Below are 24,809 nucleotides of genomic sequence, written 5' to 3'. Positions count from 1 at the left end.
TCTATTACTTCTGAATTTTTGTATGGCTAATGGTAATAAAAAATATAATACAAATATATTCAGTGGGAGCTTGCATAGATTCCCTGTTTCGTTAGCATGGACCAGTCTTGGGTTATTTTTCTTGTTGTGATGCTAGAACATAGGTAGACTTTGAACTTGTGGATATGGCTAACATTTATAAATAGACCCATTGCTTAAATAGTATGTTGTCTAAAAGTAAAGCATTATAATTGTAACATACTTCTCAAACTCCCAGGCAGGTCTTTCCCCTCGTCTGCTCCCTGATCCTTTTTAACTAGAGATACCAGCGATTGAATCAGATAACTTCTGCATGCAAAGCAAGGACCACTTAGCTCTGGTTTTACCCCTAAGTGTTGGTGTAAGACTGCCTTTCTTGGTCGAAGCTGACTTCCCATTCCCTTTGGTTCAGGGACCAAGTGCTTGACACTGAAGATCATAATCTCTCTGTGTTTATAATGCACCTGCTTATCTTTTTAAGAGTGCTGTGGGCATTAATGATATGGTGCTTACAAAGCACTCTGAACTGAAAACACTGAGTAGAATCCTAATTGATGTCGCTCCTCTAACAGAAAGCATTGGTTGGTGAAATGGAAAGGCAGATAATGTTTGGTTATTCTTCCTCTGCCCTGCAACCCCCTCCCTCCCTCCAGAATCTGCTCTGGAGGATTGGGAGACCCTTTTGAACAGATAAGATATGTGCATGCATTTGAAGGCTGCAAGAAGGAAATTAAATTGCCCAAAATTATTGCCCTCCCTGTTCTGTTGACAGATGCCTTCTTTCAGTGGAGTGACACCAATTGTATTCCATCCTCTGACAAGAGCATTATAATATATCAGAGATATTTAAAAATCATCTGGCTTAAGGCCAATATAAACAACAACAAAATGATAGTGTCCCTTGGTTTTTTTTCTGAATTGTATTTCTCTTTCTCTGTCTCTTACATAGTAGCTGCTTTAAAATTGCTTTGCAAGGCTTATTTGTTTTATTTCTCTTTAGTCCTTAAAAAGTCTATATATTTGCATAGTTATAAATATTTATCATTTTGTAATTCTGGGCCTCAATGGCCGCAGCTATGATTGATCCTGTTTGGCATGCCCTGATTAGACCTTTTCAAAGTGTGGAAGCTTCTGTAGTAGGATAGCTCTCTTGGGGTGGTCCTCTGCTCAAATTTATGAACTGTGCTGAGACTAGCTTCAATTCCCTTGATGGTCCGCTTCTTTTTTATGAATTTGACAGTCCTCTTAACCTGGAAAATCATCTTGCTCTGTGATAAGGCAGGTGGAGGGGAGGATAATTCTAATACTGAATGTTTTCCCAGTCCTTTTAGTTGGATTGTTGCTCTGCTTTCCAACCTTGACAGCTTCTCTAGACAGACTGTAGTTCAAAAATGCACATTGGTTTGCTGTAAGTTGTATATTTATTTAAAACATTTATACATTGTCTTTTCGTCAAAAAAAAGTTTGAGGTGCCAAGTCAGACCATAACATTTGCAATAACATTTAAAATACTAAAAACAGCAGTAAACACACACAGAGACAGACACCATTACAGTATACTGTATTATCAACATACTTTCACTTGAACTGTGGTTCTGTTGTAGCATTATCACATTAAGGGGAATGGCCTCAGCTTAGTGGTAGAGCACATGCTCTGCATATATAAAGTCCAAGGTTCAATCCCAGCTTTAAGAGCTAGTGCCAGTCAAAATAGTACAGTATTGGGGTAGATGGACTATTGCTCTGACCGTGTAAGGCATTTAACTGCCAAATAAATATTGTGTGTTACCAGGAGTAGAAAGTTTGGGGATTTGATATGTCTTATAGAAGTTGTTGGAAGTTTGCCACCACTCCCTTTCTAATGTAGCATTATACACCTTAAAGTTGTTAAGCCTGAACATTTTATGTTTATGGAGCCTGACAAAAGTGATTCAGACCAAGATTAATGTTAATTATATTTTTGTTGACCTTAGACAGTAATCAAATGTCTTTCAAATTTCATCTGCTTTGGATAAGAACAGGTTTTTTATTTCATAGATAGATACTGGGCTTGTTTTGGCAGCACTCATACTAAAATTGAATGATACAGAGAAGATTATTAGCATGGCCCCTGCACAAGGACAAACAGCAAAATTCCATATTTTTTATGCTGGCCTGTGACAATTTTTCATATAAGATATATATAATCTCCAGTTGTGTGGAGATACTTTCAGTTCAGTTAAAATAAATGAATAATGCCTATCACACTATTTTGTCGAGCCAGAAATATTATATTGACCAGACACAATGAACTGTTTTCTCTTTCTAGGGTCCTCCAGGTGTGTTAGCGCTTCAAGATTCCTTTAAAGGTCCATTTTACCAGGTATGGGCAATTATTTTACATGGGATGTTATGGAAGATATATGTGCTTGCACAACTTCTAATTTCATCTATCATTTGACAACTTTTCCCAAGATTTTAAATATTTGCTAAATGTCTGGGTTACATAATGGGTTGCTTAGAAAGCCATCATCTGGGAGGGAGGAAAGCAAGCATACAATTGGACATTCTCAACCTTTCTAGTTACAGGTCAAGGGTATCTTCTGCAAGAATCTCCTTCATGGTTACAGATTATTTTTTTGTGTATTTTCCCATCCTACCAACTGACCCCAAATGCACAGCCCTTCGTTTTTGCCCATTGTGAAACATGTTGGCAACATTCTTGCAGAGTTCCTGGGGATTTTGTTTTATACATTCCCAAATTGGAAAAAAAGTAGGAGAGGTTGGGTACTTAGTAATTGAGGGGAGGGGGCATGTTCATACTATGTAGACACATCCCATCAAAGACTGCCCTCTAGTGTGTATGGCAAACATTAGTTGAGGAATCAGAGGTAGAAAATCTAAAGCACTCCTCTGTGGACACTCTTGCACCAATGTGCACATGGAAAAATTGGATCTGGGTTATCAGTTGCACAAGATGACAGCCCTGTGTTTTATATATAGCCTTGATATATAGAGCCAGTGTGGTGTAGTGGTTAAGAGCGGTAGACTCGTAATCTGGTGAACCGGGTTCAATTCCCCGCTCCTCCACATGCAGCTGCTGGGTGACCTTGGGCTAGTCACACTTCTTGAAGTCTCTCAGCCTCACTCACCTCACAGAATGTTTGTTGTGGGGGAGGAAGGGAAAGGAGAATGTTAGCCGCTTTGAGACTCCTTTGGGTAGTGATAAAGCAGGATATCAAATCCGAACTCTTCTACTCTTCTTCTCTTCAAACTATTGGATCCAGTAAATTCAGTGCCACTACAAAATGCATTTCCCTAAATTCTAAGCTTGCCTACTCAGAAGCAGGCCCATTCAGATCAATGGGTCTTAACTCCTAAGAAAGTTCACATGAGATTGCAGCCTTCAGTATACATATTTATTGTGCTGTAGCATTTACTGTCTAGAACCCCACTGGGTTTGAGTAATTTGAAATGCTGCTTTCTGCATATGTCTCCTAATCCATTCTCTGGTATGGAGCAACTAATTACACTGAGATATTCTCCCACCCCAAATAGTTTGTTTCTTGTAATCTTTCTTGGTGTATTTGGCATCAGTTTTAGTAGCCATCTAATTTCATATTTAAGATTAACTTTATGGCAGGTGACATGAGCCACAGTGGAGGTCCTCAGGGTTTGATATACATCTGTCTGCAAGATTCATGTTTCTCACTACCATGAGGCTCTACAAATTCTTAAGTCATCTCATGTTTCCCAATTAATATCTTCTGGCCAAACATGGGCCAGCTGTTTTGCCTTCAAGAAATTAATCATCTTTTAAATCCTCTTACAGTGCATCAGCAAACTCCTCATTTCTGCTGCCCAGGGCAAAGCATTTAATGACTTATTTCCAAGCAAGCAACTTGCTTGAAAAGGAGTGCTAAGTTTAGTGTTTGGGATGATGGAAGATGACTCACCAATCTAAACCTCAGATTTAGATACTTAGACTCTCTGGAACCAGAGATTCAACTCACAGCAGGGCTGATCCTGCAAGCCTGGTGATGAATTTTCAGAGCAGTATATCACATTAGCAGTATTTAGGAGAACAAATTGTCCTTTCTGGATGTTAAGGAACTATTAAAATGAGTGATTGGTCTTCATATGTTTGACATAAACATCACCATTCTCTTGAAATTATGTTATGTGACCAATAAATTTCCCATCATTGAGCCTAAGAATAAATTAATTCCTATGTGTACAATGCATATTACTATTATTTACTCACCCTTCCCCCTAAGGTCCCAATTTAAAACAACTTACAAACACAGAAATAGGATGGGTCCTAAAAATGTACATCTCAAGTGTCAAAAGCCAAGATAAAGAGGTGTATGTGTAATGTATTTAAATCTCTGTATGGTAAAGGGATTCATGCAATATTCAAACAATGCTCAGATTTTTATAAGTGTACATGATTGGTTGGCAGATCTGTTCCATTGATTTTAGCAAGTTTTCCAAGATCCAACAATAAACTTGCAATTACTAGGCTAAGATTCATTCTTACATAGCTGCATGGCTAAATGGGCTCCTGTTCTCCACTACAATTTGCTGAACGTATTCCTGTATTCCAAAGCTGAATGTATTCCTAGTCACAGAAAGGGAACTCTAAAGGTTCCCACCTACATCATAACTAGGTATCTGCAAATGCTTTGTTCCATTCTCTCTCCTGACAACCACCATCCTAAAAATCAGACAGTCAGGAAAGATAATATTCATCAAACCCTGGCCGATGCACCCAAAATACTTCTATGGTACTGCCTCCAAAATTTTCATACCTCCCATACAAAAGTATGTGCAATCCTGAGATGTACTGTGTAGAACTGTATGTGTATGTGCTCCCTGAGTTAAGGAAGCTGTCTCACATTGAATAGAGGCACAAATTCCTGATTTGTGAGGCAGTCTAAAATAAAGCTGCATTCATAGGCCTCGGCTCAAGACTTGCCATCTCTGAATGCTGATGTTAACATGACCTGACATTCCTGCTAGATGGTTTGGAATCCAGCTTTCCATTCTCTTTTCTTCCAAAGCACCTTTCCAATCCTATCCTCCTTGCTAGTTTAGCAGGAAGGAACCAACTTCATACTTCTCAGATTCTTTCTTCCCCCTTCCACCCTCCCCCACATTTTGAAACTTCCAGGTTGCTTCAGCAGAGCACGCTCAGAATTCAGAAGTTCATTTGAATAAATGGAAGTCAAAGCTTTGGTTAGGATTTTAATGTTTCACTTTAAATTGAGCTTTATTGACATTTGCTTACCACAAAAGTGTCTCTATAAACCCTCCGAGAAAGGAGCAGATGCTAAAGGTTTATGGCAAGGTTAGGGAACCTGCAGTCCTGTGCCAAATTTGGCCCAGCATGGGTCCGAATTTGGCCTGTAAGCCAGTTTTACCAAAACCTCGCCCACCTGATATCATATGCATGACAGACAGAGACATGGTTGGATTAGCTGCATGAATTGAGGTCCTTGTGGAAAATGTAATTGTGCTGCTGGTCCCTGCAGAGAAAGCAGGGTTGAACTCACCCCACTTCAGGTGGTAAGTCTTAAGGGGTAGCGTTGTTTATGTGGCATTCACCCCTATCCACTTCCCAATCTTGAATACTCTGGATGGACTTGTGCAGGTAGACTCTGGTTGCAGTGAACAAACTGTGTACCACTGTTATTGCCAATTCACATAGTCAACTTGGCATGCTGTGTGAATTAGCCCTTGACTTTCTCCCTTTAGCTCTCCTGCAGGAATTTTTGCCTATAACCAGCTGTTTTATCATTTGAAGCTCACATCTTTACCATTAGAGAGCCCATTGTTACTTTGAATAGATTCACATTTAACAGTTTCTTTTGTGTATGCAAAGTCATTTGCGTGATTTATATGGAGTTCTTGAACTGGAACATTTCCATTAGAATAAATTTCCAATATTTAAAATTTATATACATTCTGAAAACGTTGTTTTGTTCCATTTCCCTGTTTTGTCATTCTGATATATTTCCCCTCCCAATTGTGCTTTTAATGAGCAAATAAAATGCACATACTGTTCTGAAAAGTACACTTATATGCAATGCTGCGTGTTGAAGTTACAATGAAGAGCTTGGAAATGCTTGGTATCATTAAGAGACAGCGATTTTGCTTAAGGATTCCTAGTCTGTTAATTTTAAAATGAACCGAAGAACCAAAGCTCAGAGGCGATACATCCAAATGCTCATGTGAGGAATGATCCAACTATCAAGGCTAGACTTAAAGCTATTTTCATAAAAGTGGGGAATGAGGAAACAAGAGCCACTCATTCGGTCTCCACTATTTCTACTCTAATGCCTGAAGCAGGACTCCCGGACTGCCACAAGAAAGATCTATCCAGTCTCCCTACAGCTCAAATAGGGGACTTGGAGCAGGTTGCCCAGGGTTGGTTTTAATTTAATCTGGGCACATATCTGAAGAAGCTTTTTCCAAAGATACACAACTGGTATCATCATACTTGTTAAGATAAACTGAAAGCATTTTCTTAACTGCACAGACTATGGACCAAGTTCCAAAAGCGAGGGCATGTTCTCATTGGCTGACCCTAGAATTTCCTTGGCCTAGATGTTGGTCAAAGTATGAGGCTGTGGTGTTTACTTTCTGGAAGAGCGGCAAAGCTCTCCTCTATAGACCAATGGAAACTCTGCAATTTCTGAATCACAGAATCATAGAGTTGGAAGGGACCATGAGGGTCATCTCATCCACCCCCCTGCAATGCAGGAAGTTTTGCCCAGTGTGAGGCTCGAACACACAACCCTGACATTAAGAATCTCATGTTCTACTGAATGAGCTATTAGGCTAAGTTCAAGACATATATACTTTCTGAAAGAGCTGGGATACTTTCCTCTTTAGACCGACAGAAAGTGTGTGGTTTCTGTTTCACTTTTACTGCATATGTTTCTAATTTATTTAATATTTTTATATTATTTCCCCTCCTCCCCATGAACCTGAAGGTGTCTGCATGTCTGGGTGTGTATTACTAAGGGCTTCACTCACCTACCTGCTCACCCCTTTGGTAACTGCCCATCCCCCATATCTGACCTAATCCCCCTCCCTTAACAATATTGTTTTCTTTCTATTACAAGAGTTACCAAGAAAAAATGAGCTTGAAAGGAGCGAAAGGTGAAAAGGTATGTAATTCGCCACTCAGAGATTTAGGGGTGTCATGGTTTGTTTGTCTGCATGTGTTGGCTGGGAAGTAAGCATGGCTTGCACTCACTAACAGTCCAGGCATAACTAAATGTTGCCATACTGTCCAAGTATACTCTATAATCCTCATGTGTAGTTTGTGCATAGGCAGAAACGTGTCCTCTGAATGTTTTCCCTGATGCATTAGGTTACAATATTTTGTTCTGTACTCTGTTACTTTTCCTGATGCCAGCTCAATGCTTGTACGTGCCTTGACGTTTAGCTCTTACGTTCCTGTGCCGATTGTTGTGGGTTACACATTCGGGCGTTTCATGTAATATAGTCCATGTAAATATTAAGAAGGCTGTACTCTTGTCATAGGGAGAGCCTTCGGAGAAAGGAGAAAAGGGCGATCCAGTAAGTACAGCTAAAACCTGTCACTGTGGTTTCTTTCTAGTATTTATTCTTGGTTTGCTTCATACAGTCGGTGTATTCGCAGAAGTCTGCATAATAAAGTATGAACGTAAAAATATCACAGATCTCATGTCGCTGCTGCTCTGTTGCCTACATGTCAACGTGAATCATTTTCAGGAGCCTTCTCCAACTGGTACCTTCAAGGTGTTGTCAAACTACAACTCCCATAGGTCCCAACCAGCATGGTTAGTGGTCAGAGATAACAGGAATTGTCTGAAACATCTGGAGGGCACCAGTTTGGGGAAGGCTGATTTACACGTAGCAAGGGGCAGTGACTTTTGCCTCTCTAGATGCTGCTGAACTATGTCTCCTATTGGTTTGAGCTGTCATGGGCTGCATGGCACTAGCCGGGATGGGCAGGGATGCCAGGTTCTATCAGAGGAGGAGGAGCCGCCCCCCCGCCCCGGATTCGAGGTGTGGGGAGTTCAGGCAGCGGCAGGGAAGAAGGTTCTGCACCTTTGCTGCTGGACTTCCCAGCAAGGGAAGAGGATTTGGTTGAGTCAGTTTCTACACGTCGCCAGAGAATGAGATTTCCAGGGTAGCTCAGTTGGAGATGGGGGGGGGGATGTTTGGAGGGTTAGGACTCAGGTCCTGTCACCAAGGACTTGGTGTTGTCTGCGATAGCAGGAACATTTTTCATTCATATATAGTTAGAAGTTTAACATACCATTCTCAAAAACATTTTTGTAGGGTGCATCAGGGGAACCTGGCCCTTTTGGACCCATTGGAAGTCCAGGACCACAGGTACGTAGGTTATATTTAGTATACAAAATACCACACTGAAGCTCTGTGTTGCCCTTCTTCTGATTTCTAATCCTTTATTTAATACCATTAATTTTTAAAAAAACAGTCTTCTGAGCTATGTACTTGCACAAAATGCCAAAAATATGCGCAGTATTATGGTTTTTTTCTCACAAGTTCTGCTGACATCTTAAAATAGTTGAATGCTGTCCAGATCCTGTGTTATTTCTTTGTCCTGTACAGTGCCAAATAAACAGTTAACTTGAATGTTAAATAATCACAGCAACTGTGTTCCGATCCAATGACCCCTCTCAGTTGTCCTTTACCAACCAAATTTTAATATGCTGCTACTGCTCCCAGAAACTGATAAAGAAATCATATTATTTTACTTTATTTATGTCTGAATGTATATGGCAACCTTCAGTTTGCAAAAATGCATAAAGCAGCTAACGAATAAAAGACCACAAATAAATCCCAAATACATTTTTTAAAAACCCCCAGTAAAAACAGCTCTTCATTGGAAACAGTAAAGTCAATTCAAACTAAAATGTACAGGTGTTTTTCTCATGTTTGAAGAGCAGAACAGAGTACATAATAGAGAACAGCAGCTTCAACATTTCTATTCATATGTAAATGTCAATCATTTGAAAGTGCTATAAAAGTCTGAAAGTTTCACTTCTGAAAGTGCTATAAAAGTCTGAAAGTTTCACTTCCCAAAGAAAAGTAAAAAATAAATAAATGCTCATTTTCAAGTTTTTTTTTTAAATGGAATGAATTCATTTTTTTCCTGTGAATTCACATGTAATATTTGGCATGATTGCAAAAAAAAAATAAATTATGGTCTTTCTCATTTGCTATGAAATATACCTCAGGCACATAAAAGAGAGAGAGATGCACTTCCTCCTTGAATAAAATTAATTCATACAGCCAAAAGGCTTTGCAATTCTATGCTTTTATTCATAAAAATTCATTCTAGAGCTGTCTCTTCTATAGCGAATTTTAAAGCTAATGGTGTAGAGCTCTATTTAAAATGCCCCATTTGTTTAGATGGATTCTAGTTTATTTCATTTCCCCCCTCCCCTAACACTTAAGGAAACTGAAAGAGAGCAAGAACATATAATGAAACTCACAGCTGGAATGTCGAAGGCAATGTAGTTTAAGCAAAACTGGGCAGGGTTTTTTTATTATTTTTGTAGCATTTTAATAATGTCACACTTTTTTTGATTACATCCTTTGAGTGTATAAAACCGACTGGGATTTTTCGTGCTTTGGGAGAAGACAGACAGATAGAAGAAACTGAGCCCAAGTAAATAATATCACAGGATTTTTAAGGAACCCCAAAGTATCAGTAGTGGTCATGGGGCCGAGCAGCATAGGACAACATTTCTTACTTGGCTTCCCAATGTGGATGCTGATACTGGTAACCAAGAGGGAGAAGGTGACAGGGAAACTGGTACAATGTGGGTGCAACAGTGGGAGCATCTGATTGGCTATGCCACTGAACCATGCCAACTCCCCACTGCCTCACTCCTCTTGGTTACTGGCAGTGACCTCCACATTGGGGAGCCAGGTAAGTAATGCCAACCCACTGACTGCTACTGGAGAGCATATTACCAGTCCTTTAACTGTACACCTAAACCATGAGGAACTAGACCAACCCACTCCAAAAAGGAAGAACTTTTCACTCTTTGAGTTACAGGATTTTAAATGGGTGTGCTCTTTGCTGGTTTTGAAGACCTTCAAATAAGGCTGTGCTATATTATATGGACAGCAAATGAATTTTTAGCAAACATTTTAATGTGGCTGCTATATAGGAGGAAAACTTTGGCGAATCCCACCATCTACTTAAAAGTAACCCTCTTTTAACTGGCCAAGTGACATAAAAACTTACCACCTTGGTCTTTCTTTTTAATTAACTAGGGCTTAACGGGAGAACATGGAGTACCTGGAAGACCAGGGATTAAAGGAGAAAAGGTATGTTTTGGTGATACAGAATAATAATCATTCTCAAATTAGGTGAAAGATTCCTAGGACTAACCTTTTGAGTGTAGCTGTCCAGGCTTTGTTATGAGCAACATCATCCAGTACAAATTATTGCTGCCTTCTTGTTACTGAACAGAATAGGGATTCACAGTTGAGGCCAATTTTCCTGTTACTGCAGACTCATATCTGTATATCTATTGAACAGATGCAAACAAAGCAGAAACATATCCCATTGTTTACTTCTGAGATCATTTACCAGTCTGCCCCAGAGCAGTGTATGTCATTAAAATAGGAAACAATACAATAGAAAAATAATAAATATAATGAAATAATTCAATATCTGCAGCACACAGGAGAAATTAAAAAAGCAGTACAGTATTCGTCAATTCTCTAAAAAAAATGACTTTAACAAACTGACAATTATCCATCCCTCCTCCAAAAGCCTGCCAAAAGAGGTCAGTATCATGAAGATGCAAGATCCACCTACTTAGGTGCTGCATTAGATGAGAAAGCTAAGGCTACTGTCAATATAGCTAGGAGGGTGCCATTTTTGAAGCAGTTAATTGTATTAGTAACATGAGTCCTGACAGCAGTTCAAGAAACGAAGATGTTACTAGTCATAATTCAAACCTCTAAGACAAAACATATTAATGAGACATTTCTAATTACTTTCTGTGACTTTACCATTGTTTTCATCTATATTACATAGGGGGACTCTGGTGGAATCATAGGCCCCCCAGGGCCGCCAGGTTCTAAAGGTGACACAGGACCTCCAGGATCAAGCCTTCTAGGAAAACCAGTAGGTATCATAGAGTTACGTGGCAGAAGGGACCGTGAGATCCTCAAAACCAACTCCTGTCCCAAGGCAGGGCCTTTCACATATGGGCACTTCAGATATAAACTCACATGTTAATTCAGAGTGAGCACGCCACAAGCAGAGTGGCAAAACTGTGACTGTGGAGCAGAAAGATCCCAAATGTTAGTAAAGTCACTTAAACAATGCAGACGGAGTCCAGAGAGAAGATGAATCCTGTTATAAGGATTTTGTTTAGGAAACTAAACAAAAATGGTGTATAATCTGAGGAGAAATAAACAGAAAGGGCCTGTACCTAGCAAGGAGGCATTCAACCAAACATATGGAGGAAAACTCCCTCAGAACTACAGAGCACATGCTACCTCAGCATCTGCTAACATCCTGCCGCTCTCCCATTCCCTCTCTTGGTTAGTTGACTTTAATGCTGCCAGAGGTACCCAAAGTAGCGGCTTATGCATGCTGACCACATGACCAGCCAAGTCGGCCAATAAAGCGAGATGAGCGCCGCAACCCCAGAGTCGGCCACGACTAGACCTAATGGTCAGGGGTCCCTTTACCTTTACCTTTATATAACATATCATGGTTCCTTCACACACATGCTTTTGTTCATAGTAGATTTTCTTTTCTTTTATTTAAAAAATCAGGGACCAGCAGGCATTCCTGGAGCAGTTGGTCCACGGGGGCCTAAGGTAGGGGGAACTGTTAGAATTCGTGTTTTTGCATTTCCCGAGTACTGAGTTCTTTTAAAGGTTCATAAACAATGGTTTGCTCCTTCACCAGGGTGAAAGAGGGCTGCCTGGAGTACAAGGGCCTCCTGGAGAGATGGGTCCAGCAGGAAATGGAACCCAAGGTCCTCCTGTAAGTACATCCCCTCCGCCAGCTTTTTGTGATGTTCATGCAAGGCTAATAATGCCCTACGTAAGTCAGAATTACTGAGATGATACAACCTTGGTAGTGATCCTCCGTTTAATATGCACCATTTCCTTTCCACTGTACAGAAACTGTGCATTTTCCGAAGGGATGAAGTTGTTGCAGGGTTTGTATCCAACAAAATCATCTCATTTGTGCAGAGGGTTTCATTTGTACAACATAAATTCCCTTTGCTGTTCTCTCCTCTGTCCCTCCCCCCAATATCCTCTGGAGGGTTGGAGTTTTGGGGGGAAGAGGCGAGTGGGGTGGGGGTGGGAGTTCCATTTTGGAACTTGAAACCCTCACACAAATGGGACAATGCCATTTAATACATCCCCTCATAGTATTTCCAGGGTCACACTGCAGGGTATGTAGTGTTTTGTTTAGTTTTATACCTTCTGGGATATCTTAAACAAGCAGCTACATAAATGCCTTCCTAATCTTGGTTTTGGAAATGGGAATGGAATTGGAAAGGAATGGAAAGAAAGGAGTTACACATTGCTACATCACAGGGCTGGTAGCATGGTCCCAAGCTTTCTTCAGAGTGTAACTGTACCTAGAAGCACAGTGGCCTACTTTATGTTAAAGATTAAGGTACATTTGGAATATATTGTTATTTGTCAGCCATTTGTTTGTTTGTTTGTTTGTTTACTCATTTACTTATAGTTGTATAGCACCTTTTTCTCCAAGGAGTGCAATGTGGTATACATAGTTCTCCTCTCTTCAATTTATCCTCACAACAACACTGTGAGGTAGGGTTAGGGTTAGAGAGTCAGTGACTGGCCCAAGGTTATCCAGTGAGCTTCATGGCTGAGTAGGCATTTGAACCCTGTATATTGTTTTAAGGTGTTTAATGTTTTCAAAAAATTATTCATTGCTGGTTTTGGATTTCAAATTGTATTGTAATCTACCATTTGTGTGCGAAGGCAGTGGGCATATGAAGGTCTTGAATACACACACACACACACACACACACAGTGGTACCTCGGGTTACATACGCTTCAGGTTACAGACTCTGCTAACCCAGAAATAGTACCTCGGGTTAAGAACTTTGCTTCAGGATGAGAACAGAAATCGTGCTCCGGCGGCAGCAGGAGCCATTAGCTAAAGTGCTTCAGGTTAAGAACAGTTTCAGGTTAAGAATGGACCTCCGGAACAAATTAACTACTTAACCCGAGGTACCAGTGTGTGTGTGTGTGTGTGTGTGTGTGTGTGTGTGTGTGTGTATATATATGAACCTAGAAGTTTACCCCTCCTCCATTAGCTCACTGTAGTCTATATAACTGACTGAATGATGAAACAACTGGATCTCATTCCACCTGCTGAAGCACTGTGTGATCTTTTTATCTGGCTTTCAGTGGCTAGGGTTAACATACCATTTGGAGGTTTGGTTTTAGCATATAAAGCCTTCCAATATTTTTATGCTTTTGGTATTTTATAGGTTGTTGGGATTTTTGTTTTGTTTTTTAATCTGGTTACATGCCTTAAGGTTTCATGGGAGAACAATTTAAAAACACAAATCAAAACAAATGATCAATTTTTGCAATACATATCCTACCATGAGAGGAATACAACTGTGGCATGCAGAGTCTTGTGACCAATACATGATAGCTGGGGAATGTTAATCTTCCTACGCACTTCACAGGGGACAATTTTTCCTGAGGATCATTGATATATCATTTCAGTCTCCCACACACACCGGCCTTCGTGTTTCAACATTGCCCCTGGCCTTTAATGTCGTAAACAGGGAAGATGGTCAAAATGTTAACTCCAGAGTATTTGATTTTACAAAAGGCCAGCAAGTATTGTGTTTCCCATGCTGTATCATCTTGCTAGTCAAATGTCACCATATTTGTCAATAAAGAAGGATACATGTTATAATAACCATGGTCCTGAACTGTGCTCTTAATTACAGGGATGCATTGCATACTTTGTTTGATGAAGCCAGCTTAATAAAATTTAATTCTGTTTAAATTAGGAGCAGAGGGCATAACTCTTGGAATAAATTGAAATAAATTACTGTAAATTCACATTCAGGCTTTGAAGTGAGCATAAGCATTTTATTTAAAATATAAGTAGGCTTTAAAAAAAATTGTTCAGAAACTTCCAACATCTGCATTTCTTTAAAAGATTGTGCTGATTTCAGTTTTGTAAAATAAAATACAGTTGTCTTGTGGATCTCATAGCAACAATAAACTTTGTAGCAATATAACTGTGTGGGTATGTGTGGATTAATTTTACTGAATGGCCATCCAGTATATCCAGCCAAATATATGGGTCACTCTCATACTTGGCAAATTGCTTAAGTTTGGGGGGAGATGTGTTGGATATTATCTAAACCAGGCATAGGCAAACTCGGCCCTCCAGATGTTTTGGGACAGCTCCCATGATCCCTAGCTAACAGGACCAGTGGTCAGGGATGATGGGAATTGTAGTCTCAAAACATTTGGAGGGCCGAGTTTGCCTATGCCTGATCTAAAGGATTGTTAAATCGCACCCCAGGTGACCCTCCTCTCACTGGATCAGCAAGCAGAGGTGTTCATAATGACTGTATATTTCCATTTGAAATTTCTACCTCATGAGAATGAAAAGAGGGCTATCCTAGAGGGCTGAAATGGGCAGAACAACAGCAGGCTTCATACAGGCACAGTCTCCTATTGCTTGGAGAAAGCCCTAGGGATGTTGGGAGGTGGGGACTTTCAGTCTTGGGAACTGATTTTATAGGGTAGGATTTACTGGGGATGGGCTGCTGTGCTCATTAGGCCTGACACTCAGCCAAGCCTGTGAAGATCGTGTTTTTGCTAAAAAAGAGTTACCTCCAACTTTGATCTGTGATTTACTACCAACTCTCTCTATGACAATGCCTGAGAACTGTAATCAAATGTACTCATGTATCACACTGAAATTCTGTACCTGTGACTTGTATTTCTCTTTCATTCTCTCTCTCTCTCTCTCTCTCTCTCTCTCTCTCTCTAGGGTCTTAAGGGGCCTCCTGGGGCACCGGGCTTCCAGGTAAAATACAAAATGGGAAATTTAGGTGAATGCTATTTATGCATTTATTGTCCAGCTATTTCTTGATGACCCAACTTGTTTCCACCTCAGGGCTCAAGAGGACCTCCTGGATTACCAGGTACTCCAGGAACACCAGGGATCGATGTAAGTACTAACTTTGCAAATGCTGCAATGGCAATTTGTATCTCTTGTCAAAGCCAAGAATGTAAAATACAGTACTTTTAATATATCTGTCCATAGGGTATTCCAGGACGTGATGGAAAGCCAGGACTCCCAGGGCCTCCAGGTGACCCAGTATGTATATAAACCAAGGCTCTAATACAAATGCACTTAAGGGTGAATATTACAAATTTACCTAAAGAGCTGCAAGCATATGAAAGTTTAGGCTTATGTGTTGAATTAATTATAAATAGATTCACAGTTTCAATCACTTAGGATTTTGTTTGATTAGATGTGGGGAACCTTTGGCCCTCCAGATTTTGCTGAATTACAACTCCTGTCAGCCCCAGCAAGCATGGCCAGGGGTAATGGAACATGTAGTTCAAAAAGTGTATAGTGCAGCAGTGTGGGAGTTGTAGTTCAGCAGTGTCTGGAAGACGAAAGGTTGCCCACACCTGAGTCTGATGAACACTTGTACTGTTGTTGCCTCTTAAAAACAGTTACTGTACTTGCATTTGAAAGGTCTAAATTATCTTAAAAGGAACACAAGTTCAGATGGCCCTTATAATGACCTTCCTAGCTGTCTCTTTTGCAGGACTCTTGATTGTACTACATATGGAACTACAATGCCTCTGATGGTGGAGGGAAAGTCAACAATGAGTTTTACGCTTTCCTGATGCAATTCAATTCTAGGCTAGATCTGCTGTTGGCTGTATTTTGAGCTTTGAATATTGCACTTGGGAATTTTGAATTTACAGTTGCAATTTATTTAATTTATCTGCACCCTAGACTTTCTTTTTCTTTTTGTAGTATTTCCTGCCAGTATTTCCGATGTCATTCTATTTCTTTGGAGAGCTGCATCACCCTCCTTTATTATTAAATATGGACAATGCATATAGTCATGTAAGATGCTTTGCAAGGGTGCTCTATTCCCTCCCTGATCTGTTTGTTTGTTTTCAGGTTGCTCTTCCTCTTCTTGGAGATATGGGTGCTTTATTGAAGGTAATTGCGTTTTCTGATTCCCTGCTCTCTGCCAATAGTTGGCAAAACCACAGAGGCAATCAGTTTCGCAGTATCGATGCTAATCTACTCTTACCTATAGAGTCTAATTTTTATGTTTCTGCTCTGCTTTTTTGGTTTACCACCTGATGTAAAAAATCAGAAACCCTTAGCATACCTGGAATTAGCACATTATCATGGACCACCGGTATTCATTCTTAAACTGAAGGAGATCACAGTGCTGACAACTGTTTTCCATGTTGAAATCCAGCATATATATTTTTATTGCATTTATATCTCACCTTTTCCTCAAGGTGGTATATACATGATAATCCCTCTCCTCATTTAATCCCCACAACAACCATGTGAGGTAGGTTAGGCTGAGAAGGGAAAAGGAGAATAGCAGTCTTACCTGGCAGGGATGGCCATGGAGTTAAAAGTTACAGCTGCCGTTGTGACAAGATGCATTACTACTTTTCTAAAAATATTGCCCGCCATTTTCGTCTTCATTAGGGTGATCCTGGTCCAAGAGGTCCCCCAGGAATCCCAGGTAGAGAAGGGCCTAAGGTGAGTTCCTGAAGCAAGAACTCTGTGTAGCTTTCTGGTTAATGAAGATGTTGAGCATGGTTGCTTATTCATATTATTTTTTACGTTTTATTTCCATGTGCTCTATTTTGCAATATTGCAATTGCAGGTTGCTGTTGTTGTTTTAAAAAATAAATAATAATGAGCAGTAGTTTGGCTGTACTTGTTTGCCAAACAGTAATTAAAGTGCCCTCTGCACACACAAAGGAGCTGCCTGGCTAAGGGGAAATGTTAAGACAATTCACTAACACCGTGTCCCATTGAACTGGAAGTATCTAAGGGACTCAAGCCAAAAGGAGGAAGCTTCCATCAATTATACAGTTGCAGCTGACGTATTGAACAGGACTTACTTATGTTTGTAGAATAAGTCTTATAGAAGGATATTGGCCATTGGAATGGGCTTTGCCAGATGATATAGCATAGCACTTTGTTAAGTAGCATGTGGAAACACTAGTTGAATTCTGCTTTCGGGTGATTACAGAAAAGCAATGCCTCAGCAGCACTAAAGAACTCTAATATTGCAGTAGCATACATAAAAAAGGTAAAGGACCCCTGAAAGTTAAGTCCAGTCGTGAATGACTCTGGGGTTGCGGAGCTCATTTTGCTTTACTGGCCAAGGGAGCCGATGTTTGTCTGCAGACAGTTTTTCCGGGTCATGTGGCCAGCATGACTAAGCCGCTTCTGGCAAAACCAGAGCAGCGCACAGAAATGCCGTTTACCTTCCCGCTGGAGCAGTACCTATTTACTTGCACTTGTTTTTGAACTGCTAGGTTGGCAGGAGCTGGGACCAAGCAACGGGAGCTCACCCTGTTGCGGGGATTCGAACCGCCGACCTTCTGATTGCCAAGCCCTAGGCTCAGTGGTTTAGACCACAGTGCCACCCATGTCCCAGTAGCATACATACTCGTGCTAATTATAGTCTCGTTAGCATATATCCAGGCTCCAGAATTTGACTCCATAACTATGTGAAGTTGGACAGTCTAAACCTTTTCATTCTGTCTGAATGGATATTCCATAATTGTTGTTTTATTGGGTATTATTAGAGATGCATGCAATTTTTTTTCCAGGGGGTACTCAAGGGTACGCAATACCGGCACTTTTTGTTGTTGTTGTTTGAAAGTGCAGCGCTTGCCATGAAGTTGTTACAGTGAGTACCAACACCTCTCTTTTTTTGGTTAAAAAGTGTGACAGTACTGTAAAAACTTCATGGTACCAGCAGCACCTTTTTCTAGAAAAGAAGCACTGGATGCAGGAATAACAGTGTATGAAACTATCATATCTATGTAAATAATTTTACAAGCTCATCTGCTTCATTCATCCATGTAAATATTTTGACTTCTTGTTACTCTGTTTTTCGGTACTAACAGCACAGTCTTATGGAAGTGTACTCAAAAGTAAGTCTTACTGAGTTCAATGAGACTTACTTCTAGGTCAGACTGTATATCAGCCTTACATCTAAGCTAAATTTCTCAGTGAACTCAAGTCAGGCTGATACCAGGACCAGGGCATGCAATATCATCTCAGCCTTGTTCCGTTTTTTCCAAATGCCTTCGGGGGGGGGGGGGTTGTTGGGTAAGGTTGTTTTTATAACCAGACCCTGCAATGACATCCAGCTCTTTGTTTCTAGGGAAACAAAGGTGAACGTGGATTTCCTGGGCTGCCTGGAGAAAAAGGTGATGAGGTAAAAACTCCTTCTGTTGCAATCGTAATTGTGTTTCCATTACTCAGATGTGAAGAGCCCTGCTAAGGTGTCCAATACCCATGGGCACCAATCCATTGAAGGGGCTTCTGAGAATGCACCTGGTTAGCACCTCCCCCTGGATGGCAACACTTGCCCCAGCAATGACCACCACCAATGCACAGTTGACGTCAGTATGGATCCCTCTGTGAAGCTATGAATCACGGTTATACAGGGTTTGCACTGTTAGCCTACTGTGTACAATGTCTATGGTGAGCACTGCAGAAATTGCCAGGGCAAGAGGGTGGGGACCAGAAGAGGCCCCTATGTGTTCTGTGGTGCCCACTACCTGCTACTGTTTTGCGAAGGTTAAGCAGGGGTGTGATTTCATTTAATTTGGTTGGAGTCAGAGCATAGGGCTTGTAGATTTCATTAAATATCCTCATCTTTTGCCTCTGTCATTTGAGCGTAGGTGGTGTTGCTAAAATACGAGTTTCTGTGCTGCTCATTGAATACATGAACACCAACTGCTGGATGCATTTGGATTTGAGAAACAAATTTGCTTATACTGCCGCATGTATAAATATGACCTTGGTACTATTAATATAGATTTAAAGGCAGATTTGACAATGGCTCTGTGTTTTAAGGACAAATAGGCCAGCTACAGAAAGGGGCACAGCTTTGTTATGATGTGTTTGTTGGATCCTTTCTGCTCAGCAAATGCAGCAGGTAATTCCAGAGACCTGACTTCAAGCAGCTCTTTTACAATACCTTACTGCTGAGAACCACGAGGCAACCAAGCAAGTAATAATCAAAAAGGCCAATTTATAATTGGCATTTAGTCTTTTAAGAGACTCCAGAGCAAGTTCATTCTGGGCAAAACTTTTTATTGGTTCAGTGGGGTGCCATATGGATTCGTTCAGTTACTAAGCAAGAGTCCTACTGCTGTGCAGCTCATCAGCTCCTTAGGCGATCCAGCGCTTTTCAGTGGCTCTTACATTTTAGCAGTAGCTCTAGGTTAGTGCACTGTAAGTGGGTAAATTAATGCTACTTTCAGGAGATTACACTGCCAACATTGATTTCATTAGTGGGTCTGAAAGGTACAAAGTTTCAGGAGCAACAAAGTGGGGCTGTACTTCAAGCCAATGTTGTAATGTATTGGGTTTCACAGAACTTTGGACAAACTTCACTGTCAGTTTCTTTTTAACAGGTGAGAGATATCCTAAAATGTAGCATCTATTGTAGTCTGTCTCTGAACCTATTTTTGCCTTATTTCTCTTTCTTTCTCTTAGCCTTTTGTTCTTGTTTTGGGGCTTATTCTCATCCAGGATAATAAAATATGTCCTTTTTACATTAGAGCAATTGGTATGGCTTGCACTAGTTTTTATGTTTCGTTGTTGCTGAAACAGAATGTTAGCCGGTGTGCCAAAATCTGGTGGCGCACACATAGCTTCTGCTCTTCTTTTTACTGTCATGCACAAACGCAGCATGTGGGAACCATGTACAAGCTCCAAACAAATGCTGCTCAGCCAGTGGTCAGGAGTGATGGGATTTGTAGCCTAGGAACTTTGAGAGGTCCACAGGTTCTCCATCCTTGTTGTAGACATGCAAAGTATGAGTACATATACTGTATAGGCAAAGGTTGCTTTACAACAAAGTAGTTTTGTTAGTGAAAGGATTTCCATTTGCACAACAGAACTTCCCCTCCCTCTCTTCTTTCCCCGCACCCTTCCCAAATCTGCTGCCTAGGTGGTATGTGAGGAGAGGGAAAAGAGGGGAGGTTCCATTGCACAAACGTAAGTCCATAGAAAGGAATCTTAGAATCGAAGAGTTGGAAGGTACCAATCCTACCCCTGCAATGCAGGAATCTTGCCCACAGCCATCCCTGGGTGGGTTCGAACCACCAATCATCTGGTTAACAACCAGACTTCATTGGATACAGCACCTAAAAAGCGTCCTGCAGAAATAATCCATCCTGCATACAGAGCATAATTGCATTACACGCTTAAATTGATTTCACTATTTATTTGCAAGAATCTCTATACCACAACTTGGGGGGGGGGACTATCGTGGTGAAGAGGATAAAAGGAACAATAAAATTGCACTGTGTTGATATGTGGTTAATATATACCACATGAAACGTCCAGCTTTCCCCCAAAGAATCTTGTGAATTGTTGTTTGAGTACAGTCATACCTTGGATCCTGAACGCCTTGGTACTCGGACGTTTTGGCTCCCAAATGCCGCAAACCCAGAAGTGAGTGTTCTGGTTTGTGAATGTCTTTGGAACCCAAATGTCTGAAAGGACTTCTGCAGTTTCCGATTGGCTGCAGGAGCTTCCTGCAGCCAATCAGAAGCCACACTTTGGTTTTCGAATGCTTAGGAAGTCGAATGGACTTCCAAAACAGATTCCATTCAGTTTACAAGGTACAACTGTATTCTCTGTTGCAGATCCTCAACCGCACCTCATAGAACTAAAATTCCAAAGGTTTTCTCGGAAGAGGGAAACACTGTCAAACTAGTCTGTCTGTCTTGACACTTCCTATTGTTTGTGAGGCAAAGTGTAAAAGTTGTATGGAACAGTTTAGTTATCACCCTCTGTGATGAAGCCAAATGTGTAGCTGTTTAAATCCATGCTAATAAATGTGCCATACTAGTAGATAGTCAAGTAAATCACTTTGAGAGCCTCTTGTGCGGCTATAAAATAGGATATAAGTATTCTTAAATAAATAAATTTCCAAAACATAAAACAGATCCCTGTTCACTGAGTCAAAGAGAAATAGATACTAGGTGATTACATGTTGTGCCCCAGATCCATACTTTATTACTTTCTTCTTTATTAAAAAAGCACTAATGTCAAAAGAAATCAATACTCTAGTTACATACCTTAGGTAACAGAGAGATACTTCAGCTATCATCCATTATTGGCGGGTGGGGAAGCTGTTGATGTCCAGAAAAGGAAAAACAACGACAACAATCTAAGCAAATGTAAGACTAATCAAATGTATTTATTGTGTGACTTAATGAATAAATAAGCATTTAAAAGAAGAGCCTTCAAAATGAAAACAATTAAATGAGAAATGGAGAGGAGACTTGTGATGCAGTGGCACGATCCTTGTATTTTGCATAAAAAGAAAGCTCTCCCTAGATTTAGACTGTAATCTGAAACACACTTGCCTGGGAGAACATCCCAGTAAAAGCAATGGGGTTTGAGCAGACATGTGCAGGGTAGCACTGTTAACTATTCCAAGTAATCCCAGTAAATTAAATAGAATATGCTGTTTAACTACAAGAATGCTATTTGCAAGGATGTACATATTTTAGAAAAAAAGGTCAGTGGTTCCATATTTTCACAAATATAGAAATATGTATGTGTATCATCTTTTATTTTTATTCATTTCAGGGTCTTCAAGGTATTCCAGGACTTCCTGGTGTAGCAGGGCCTTCTGGACCTTCAGTAAGTCTGTGCGCCATCCTTATCAATGAACTAATTGAGCACAGCATTGCTGCACCTGTTGATCAGGCTTTAACAGGGAGGGATTGTTCTAAATTGAGTGAAAGGACATTTCCAGATGACCTGTTTATTGAGCATCCATCCTGATTTGTTTGCACAAACCTTGTGGGGGGGAATAGGCCACATAGGCTATTTATTGAGTTCCAATGCACTTTCCTCATCTCAAAAAGTCTGGGGGGTTGCAGGAGGTGAGGGGTGGACAGCTTGGTTGCACAACTTCAATTGTGCAACCCGAATACCACCTAAAAGTAACTACAGTCAGTGCAGCAAGACTGTTGTGTGGCAAGAGTCCTTGATGGAAGAACCCAGGGCCAGTATTTCTTAGTTATATAAACCAGAGCTGGGCTAAAGCTTTAGAGAGCTTGTTAATCCAATTTAAACTCTTATACTCCAAAGAAGATAAGGAGATCTTCATGTGAAAGCAGACTTCCATGCATATCATTTGCTGGATTAGAAACACAGACATAAACTGGATACACATCAGAACACTGGTATCCTCTGCCCGCACTGCGTTGTTTCCAAATTGGCTGTGCATTCAAATGTGCATTTCCATTCATAGTCTGGGACAAGTAGATATGCATAAATACCATTTTTATGCATGACCTCCACTAAATTAAGACATTTGTTTGCGCGGAATGCCTTACCATTTAAGAGGGAAGGTAACCTTATGTGAGTTTCTAGTCCCATAGACATAGTTGATAAGTGATATTCAGGCTGATTTTTGTTGCTATTCCTCCCCCAACCGGGTTCTTTTTCTGATTAAGGCCACAATTTTGTCTTCAGCAGACCTAATGGGTTTTGTACAACAGTAACTCATAAAACAATGCTGTCCTGAAAACTCAAATGTTAAAACTTAACATTATGTTGTGAAGAATCCCTGTTTTATGAATTGATCCTCCCCACCCCACCCCATTATATTTATTGTAAATATATGGATTGAATATGTGAAATAAGTCAAATGATGTATGGGCCTGTTTCAAATGCGACAAGAAACCGTGGTTTGTTGTGAGCATGAGTGATTCCTGCAATATCTCCTGCTCTTCCTCCTCCTTCTTTTCTGTCCTTTGTTCACGAGGGATAGAGATTAGAAGCTTCAGCGTGTTGTGTTGTCCAAATATGTTGAGCTGTGTTGATTCAATCCATTGTTCTTATATCAGGAATAGTTTATGGTTGCATCTGTAAGAAATGTTTGACTGCAACAACCATCTAAATATGAACTTTCTCCATCTCTCTGCCTCTCTCTTTTGCTCTTGAATGGGTGAGAAGAGGAGGGTAAAGACATAAGAGAGTTGCAGTTATCCAGATTGGGCCTCAGTAGCTTGTGATGCACTATGCTACTTAGGTAATGTGGATCACCAAGGGCTTGCTAAACCTCCTATATAGGCTTCCTGTTTCAGACTATAAAGATAGGGCTGTCAATTCAGCTACAATTCATAGCTGAAGGGCCCCGTTTATACATGCATTTTACAGGCAGGTTGTAATTGTTATCACTTTCCTTTCCTTCATTGAGTTGTATTCAAACCAGCACAATGATGCTTGAGTAAGATGAATTCCCAGAGCTTCTCCCTAGTGCAGTTTCCAGTATGCATCAAAAAACCTTAAAAGCCCTGAAGGGGAGCCTGAGATGTGGGATGGGAGGCTGCAGCGGGGTGGGGGAAATTGAATAGAGGCAGATTTCATGAGTGGTGTGCCTTGATCCACAGGATGGACTTTCAGATGCTGCTCTGGTGTTGGACGAGAAATACTCCCTTTGCATGAGCATCGTTGCATTTCAGCTGCACTGGATACAACCCCCTGTTCTTAATTTAGCAACTGTAATGAACAACATTTCAACTTTGGAGTTGTCATTTGAGCATCAACAGTGGTTTCAGAAAGGATCAATATCAAATGGTTGTAGATAGCTTACTGCAGAGCAGAGGGTGTAATCAGAAGCATAGCTTTCACCCACTATATATATATATTTATAGTAAGCTTCACCCACCAGTGGCTCATCAGCAGGATATAGCAATTTATCAGAAGTATAATCTTGGACAAAGAAAAGTAAATCCATTTAAAATGACCTTCAAAAAGTACAACTTGCAGAATCTGACTAAAACAGTATTTTAACACACCCACACCCATATATATGTGTGTGTGTGAGAGAGAGAGAGACTCATTTTATTGATCCCTGCCTGTTGAGATCAAGCAGTCGTTGGACTCTTTTTGTCACCTGCTGAAAACATTCTTGTTTAGAAATTTGAGCTCATTTAAACCTGTTTTAGTATTTAAACTTTTGTATGTTGTGAATTTTCATTGATTCTGTTGTTTTATCTTTTTGTCAATGGATTTGAGGTATTTTACAATCAAGCAGTCTATACATTTTATGAAATAAATGAATATAATAAAAAGTAAATAAATGTTTTTCAGGGGGCTGTCGGAAGACCTGGACACCCAGGCTCACCAGGGACAAAAGGTGAAAAGGTACGTTATCCCTTTACATATTATATTTACATGCCTCAAACCATTTTGTTGTTAGCTTACTAAACTTCCTTTTTCTTGTAGGCTGTTTAATGAAAACAATATCAGTACAGGCTTTAATTTTGTTTAGATTGAAGTTTTTTGAAATGCCAAGAGTGAAGGTTTCAGTAAGACATATCAGTCACATTGCACATAAATATATATTGTATGCTGATTTCATCTAGTTAAAGGCACAGATTTAGCCAGGTAGTGATTTGAGTTTCGCTGCATATGCACTTAGGGAGGAAATCAACACCAAGAATCTTAACTTTAGAGT

At 40.3% G+C, this 24,809-nt stretch overlaps 1 protein-coding gene across 6 annotated transcripts in view; it reads left to right on the top strand.

The window, feature by feature from the left end:
* COL19A1 (collagen type XIX alpha 1 chain) overlaps positions 1-24,809 on the top strand; it is a 193,897-nt gene that overhangs the window by 147,652 nt on the left and 21,436 nt on the right. For 5 of the 6 annotated variants that reach the window (XM_079970398.1, XM_079970399.1, XM_079970396.1 and 2 more), the window contains exons 18-33: positions 2,327-2,380; positions 7,128-7,172; positions 7,552-7,587; positions 8,335-8,388; positions 10,306-10,359; positions 11,078-11,167; positions 11,827-11,871; positions 11,963-12,040; positions 15,068-15,103; positions 15,194-15,247; positions 15,344-15,397; positions 16,223-16,264; positions 16,775-16,828; positions 18,474-18,527; positions 21,926-21,979; positions 24,443-24,496. In XM_079970398.1, the coding sequence (XP_079826524.1) occupies positions 2,327-2,380; positions 7,128-7,172; positions 7,552-7,587; positions 8,335-8,388; positions 10,306-10,359; positions 11,078-11,167; positions 11,827-11,871; positions 11,963-12,040; positions 15,068-15,103; positions 15,194-15,247; positions 15,344-15,397; positions 16,223-16,264; positions 16,775-16,828; positions 18,474-18,527; positions 21,926-21,979; positions 24,443-24,496 (858 nt within the window). The remainder of the gene's footprint in view (positions 1-2,326; positions 2,381-7,127; positions 7,173-7,551; positions 7,588-8,334; positions 8,389-10,305; positions 10,360-11,077; positions 11,168-11,826; positions 11,872-11,962; positions 12,041-15,067; positions 15,104-15,193; positions 15,248-15,343; positions 15,398-16,222; positions 16,265-16,774; positions 16,829-18,473; positions 18,528-21,925; positions 21,980-24,442; positions 24,497-24,809) is intronic. The other variant, XM_079970397.1, reaches the window with a different exon arrangement.

This window comes from Podarcis cretensis (assembly GCF_951804945.1).
Source record: "Podarcis cretensis genome assembly, chromosome: 3".
Taxonomy (NCBI): Eukaryota; Metazoa; Chordata; class Lepidosauria; order Squamata; family Lacertidae; genus Podarcis; species Podarcis cretensis.
Note: the sequence above shows the minus strand (reverse complement) of the source record. Positions and strands in the feature narration are given on the sequence as shown.